Source organism: Rhinopithecus bieti, unplaced genomic scaffold, assembly GCF_001698545.2.
Source record: "Rhinopithecus bieti isolate Rb0 unplaced genomic scaffold, ASM169854v2 scaffold_15006, whole genome shotgun sequence".
In the NCBI taxonomy this organism is placed as follows: domain Eukaryota; kingdom Metazoa; phylum Chordata; class Mammalia; order Primates; family Cercopithecidae; genus Rhinopithecus; species Rhinopithecus bieti.
In genome coordinates, this window is record NW_016808074.1 from 107,727 (window position 1) to 113,051 (window position 5,325).

Consider the following 5,325-nt stretch of genomic DNA (forward strand, 5'->3'; position numbering starts at 1 on the left):
TGTCCAGGTTGGAGTCCAGTGGAACGGTCTCAGCTCACTGTAACCTCCGCCTCCCAGGTTCAAGTGATTCTCCTGCCTCACCCTACCAAGTAGCTCAGATTACAGGCATTTACCACCACATTCGGCTAATTTTTCTATTTTTAGTAGAGATGGAGTTTCATATTGGCCAGGCTGGTCTCAAACTCCTGATCTCAGATGATTTGCCCACCTCAGCCTCCCAAAGTGCTGGGATTACAGACATGACCTATCACGCCTGGTGGACAAATAGGTTTTCTAATGTGGATGATAAGGGCATGAAAGAGGAATCGGGCATGAGCCCAAGGCTTTTGATCTTAGCAGCTGCAGCCATGGACGCTGCATCAGCTGACATGAAGTTGGTATTGACATAACATTGACTGGATATCAAGAGGGTTGTTTGACCAAATGAAGAGTTAGGGACCAATAAGTGGTGGCATCAAATGGATAACTAGACATACAGGATGGGGTGTCTGAGAGGGTGTTGATACTGGAGACGTCCGATATATGAAAGCTAATGGGTAAACTACGATAAGTTAGTTATGGGTCCCACTTAGGAGGACATGCTTCCGATTATGGTGGTAATTCTTTTCAGGGGCCAGGAAGGTGTGATTACAGGCTGAGGAGTGGATCTCTTACTTAACGTCCCCGAGGGATGTTTTTGGGCTTCCTAAACACCTGAGAGGGTGTGAGTGACCATCATGGCAGGACGTATCAGATGGTAGAGTTTGGAAGGGGACATAGACATCCAAGGAGAGAACAGACAAGAGATAGATGTATGCAGAAGCGTAGGAGTAATTCAGGGAAGATGACACTTAGCACTGAGTCGGTGCCAAAGCTGCAACTATTTATCACTGTCTGGACTCACAAACATTTTGAGAGGACTTTAGGAGTGCCTGTGGAGTTTCATTCAGCCTGGTGCATGTGGGCAGTGAAAAATATGCTCATCTGTGATAGTAGATTTGGTTTGGTTCATAAATCCAGGGGCTGGGCTTTACACGGCATTGGGTGGACAGAGGAGGGTTGCTACAGCTGAGGTCTCAGCTGGTGCAGCACGGAAGTGGGATAGGGCCGTGGATATCTGAAGCCACATGTGGTTCTGTGTGGCTATGGAGTCACTCAGGGAGACATTCACAGGATGATGTGGGATTACCACTGCTCTTGGAAACCGTGGAAATGCTGTGTAAATATTGGATCCTATTTGTATTTGTCAAGCATACTCTGGATACTTATCCACATTTTGGTAAAGGCCAGAATTGAAGGCCCAATATGATGTGTCACTTTGACACCTTGTGACAGTGGGACAACCTTAAAAGGTGTGAGTACAAATCTCACTCCCACTCTGCTCTCTTGGATAATGTATCCTAGCCTAACAACCCTTTTACCAAGGCGATGAGGCAGGGTTCCAGGTCGCTATACTTTGTAGTGGGTTTCAACTCAATCCTGACTAGCAGAGTTACAGAAACAAACCATTGCATATTCCCAAGGGAGTCATGGGCCATTATACCCTCTTCATTTTGTGAAATAATTTTATTTATGGGGGCTGGGTGCGGTGGCTCACCCCTGTAATCTCCTCACTTTCGGAGGCCACGGTGGGTGGATCAGTTGAGACCAGGAGTTCAAGACCAGTCTGACCAACATGGTGAAACCCCGTCTCTACTAAAAAAAATACAAAAATTAGCCGGGTATAGTGGCACGTGGCTGTAATCCTGGCTACTTGTGAGGCTGAGACACGAGAATCACTTGAACCCAGGAGGCGGAGGTTGCAGAGAGCCAAGATCGTGCCATTGCACTCCAACCTGGGTGAGAGAGGTAGACTATGTCTCAAAAAAAAAAAACCCCAAAAACAAACTTCTATTTGTGGGGATGCCAGAGAGAGGCTGATGGTGGGAAAAACTCAGGTGGGAGTGGCCATGGGCATGTGTCTGTGCAGTATAAAGAATGATGTATACTTAGAGAGCGAGTTTGTTCAATGGGCTCAGGCAGCTGCCCTGGGCTTTACGTGAGCTTGGATATTGCTATTCAGAAGGAGGTGGACCTTTTTATGTCCGGACCTCAGCATGGATGCTTATTTGTCCACCTACTTCTTATTGCTGATGGCAGTTGACCAGTGGGCCCATGAGGAGACAAAGGTACCAGTGGACAGTTTCAGCTCTATGTTGGGGACCTTGGGAGGAGGATGAGCAAGGGTGGCTGTGTGGCGAGGTGCATTGTGGTACCTCAACAGAGGGGCTGTTTGTGGTTTCATCTGACACTATCATAGCAGGACACTGTGACCTTTGAAGATGTGGCTGTGAACTTTTCCCAGGAGGAATGGTGTCTCCTTCGTGAGGTTCAGAGGTGCTTGTACCGTGATGTGATGCTAGAGAACCTGGCACTTATATCCTCCCTGGGTAAGTTGCTCACGCTCACCCTGTGAGCTGAGCTAGTGTTGCCATTCCCCTTTTCATTGACAAGACTGTCTTTCTCACTTAAGGAGCCTGGACACAGGTTCCTTCTACACTTCTCTGTGTGAGTTGTGTGGTTGATAGGAGTAAGGTGTGTGTATTGCCTTTTCCTCTCCTTAAGCAGCTCCAACACATCCTGTGCTCCAGGCTCCCAGGGAAGGAGTCAGGAGTCTTATAGGCACCCTAATGTATCCACTTTGCTTGCTCTCTGGCTGTCAGGTGACTGTCCAAATCAGTAGCTCTTGTGTGCCCAGGTTCTACTAACACTTCTTTCCTCTGTCTGACAATTCTTCCTGCCTCCCTGTGCCGAGAATTGCCTTCATTGACATTGTCACTACTTACATAGACCATAGACTGTTCTTACAAGACTCTGCTTAGGAATTCTCTTGTAATACTTAGTTTACTCTAAGTAAACTGTGGGCTGTCAGGTGCTTAATTGTCCTGAGCTAGTGTTGGCTGTTCATCTCTGCTGTCTCTCCCTTCATGCTTATATCATCCAGTCCCGTGTACCGGGGGTGAGATGGAGAGTCCTCAATGTTTCACAAGATGCGGTTCAATTCAGGCTCATCACGATAGGCTCAAAGGGAGCCTGTCCCTCAGGAGTGCCATGCTGGGGGAGGGCATGACTTCAGAGGTTTATCTAAATCATACCAGAAACCATTTGTATATGCCGAGTATTTTTGTGGCAGTATGAGTAGGCACACACTATTTTTCTTTTTTTCCCCATTGTTGAGAGTTTCACACTTGTTAGTTGTGTACTTTTCCACTTCTACTGTGATATCCACCCCAGCACTAATATTCACATCTCTGGACTCCACATCTCACCCATTTTTCTTGTGCTTTCATCTGCAGTTGTCACCAATATTGGTGTATCAATTATGTATTAGGAAGTGTATGCCCATTGTTAAACCATCCATGACCACCCTCTGCTGTGTTGTACTCATGTTTTCTTGGTCTTGACATATGCATATATATATATTAATTTTTTTTTTTTTGAGACGGAGTTTCACTCTTGTTGCCCAAGCTGGAGTGCAAAGGTGCAATCTTGGCTCACTGCAACCTCTCCTTTCCAGGTTGAAGTGATTTTCCTGCCTCAGCGTCCCGAGTAGCTGGGAATACAGGTCTGCGCCACCACGTGCAGCTAATTTTTTGTATTTTTGGTAGACACAGGGTTTCACCATGTTAGCCAGGCTGGTCTCGAACTACTGACCTCAGGTTACCCGCCCGCCTTGGCCTCGCAAAGTGCTGGGATTACAGGCATGAGCCACCACATCCAGTCCATAATGCTTCTACATAGCACTCACATGTCATTAGGAGATAAGATCCTGTGCACAACTTGTGTTTAGAGGAAGGAGCTGTGGACCCTGCCTCTACTCCCTGTGTTGCATGTATGCCTGTGCTCTTTACATCATGAGGCCTCCTGGCTTCTGTGACCTTTACAGTCCAGTAATGCTAGACAGCTCATTCTTTTTTTTAATTTATTATTATTTTTGAGATGGAGTCTCGCTCTGTTATCCAGGCTACAGTGCAGTGGTGTGATCACGGCTCACTGTGAACTCCACCTCCTGGGTTCAAATGTTTCTCCTGCCTCAGCCTCCCGAGTAGCTGGTATTACAGGCGCCCACCACCACATCCAGCTAATTTTTGTATATTTAGTAGAGATGGGGTTTCGCCATGTTGGTCACGCTGGTCTCAAATTTCTGACCTCAGGTGATCCACCCGCCTCAGCCTTCTGAAGTGCTGGGATTACAGGCGTGAGCCACCGCACCCAGCCAGCAGGCCTATCTTCATCCTGAAGCCAACATTCTGTTCCTGAAATATTTTTATAGAGTAATTCCTCAATTTGTGAGACGTACTTGTGGGTGGGCTGTGCCTTCCCATCAGAGGTACTTTGCACTTGACCAGCATTTTCTTGGTTTCAGATTGTTGGTGTGGATCAAAAGATAAGGAGGCACCATCTAAGCAGAGCATTTCTGTACAAAGAGAGTCTCAGAACACGACTCCTAGGGCAGCTGTTTCTCCTAAGAAGGCTCACCCCTGTGAAATGTGTGGCCTCATCTCTGGGGATGTTTTTCACTTTGTTGACCACCAGGAAACTCATCAGAAGCAGAAGCTGAACGGGAGTGGGGCATGTGGAAAAAACTTGGATGACACTGCAAACCTTAATCAGCACCAGAAGCAGCATATTGGAGAGAAATTCTGCAGAAAGAGTATCAGAGAAGCATCGTTTGTAAAGAAACGTAAGCTCAGGGTGTCACAGGAGCCATTTGTCTTCCATGAGTTTGTGGAGAACGTTCTGCCCAGTTCAGGATTATGCCAACAAGAAGCCTCTTATCCTGTAGAGAAGACAGACAGTGAAACTGAGCATGGCCCACCCTTTCAGGAGGGAAAAACTAATTCCGGGTGTGGAAAATGCACAAAAGCCTTCAGCACCAAACACTCAGTTATTCCACACCAGAAACTTTTCACTAGAGATGGATGTTATGTGTGCAGTGATTGTGGAAAATCCTTTAGCAGATATGTCAGCTTCAGCAAACATCAGCGAGATCACACTGAAAAAGGACCTTATGAGTGTGGAGAGTGTGGGAAATCTTATAGTCAAAAGAGCAGCCTCATTCAACATCAGCAAGTTCACACTGGAAAGACAGCTTATCCCTGTGGGGAGTGTGAGAAATCTTTTAGTCAGAAGGACAGCCTTAACCATCAGCATGTTCACACTGGAGAAGGGCCTTATGAGTGTGGAGAATGTGGGAAGTCTTTTGGTCAAAAGGGTAAATTCATTCAACATCAGCGAGGTCACACTGGAGAGACAGCTTATCACTGTGGGGAATGTGGGAAATCTTTTCGTCAGAAGTTCTGCTTT

General features: G+C 46.7%; 1 protein-coding gene across 1 annotated transcript in view; it reads left to right on the plus strand.

The window, feature by feature from the left end:
* Positions 1-2,280: 2,280 nt before the first annotated feature.
* Positions 2,281-5,325, plus strand: part of ZNF417 (zinc finger protein 417) — a 4,559-nt gene continuing 1,514 nt past the window's right edge. Inside the window, exons 1-2 of the mRNA XM_017885402.1 lie at positions 2,281-2,408; positions 4,385-5,316. Coding sequence (XP_017740891.1) covers positions 2,375-2,408; positions 4,385-5,316 — 966 coding nt within the window. The 5' untranslated portion in view covers positions 2,281-2,374. The remainder of the gene's footprint in view (positions 2,409-4,384; positions 5,317-5,325) is intronic.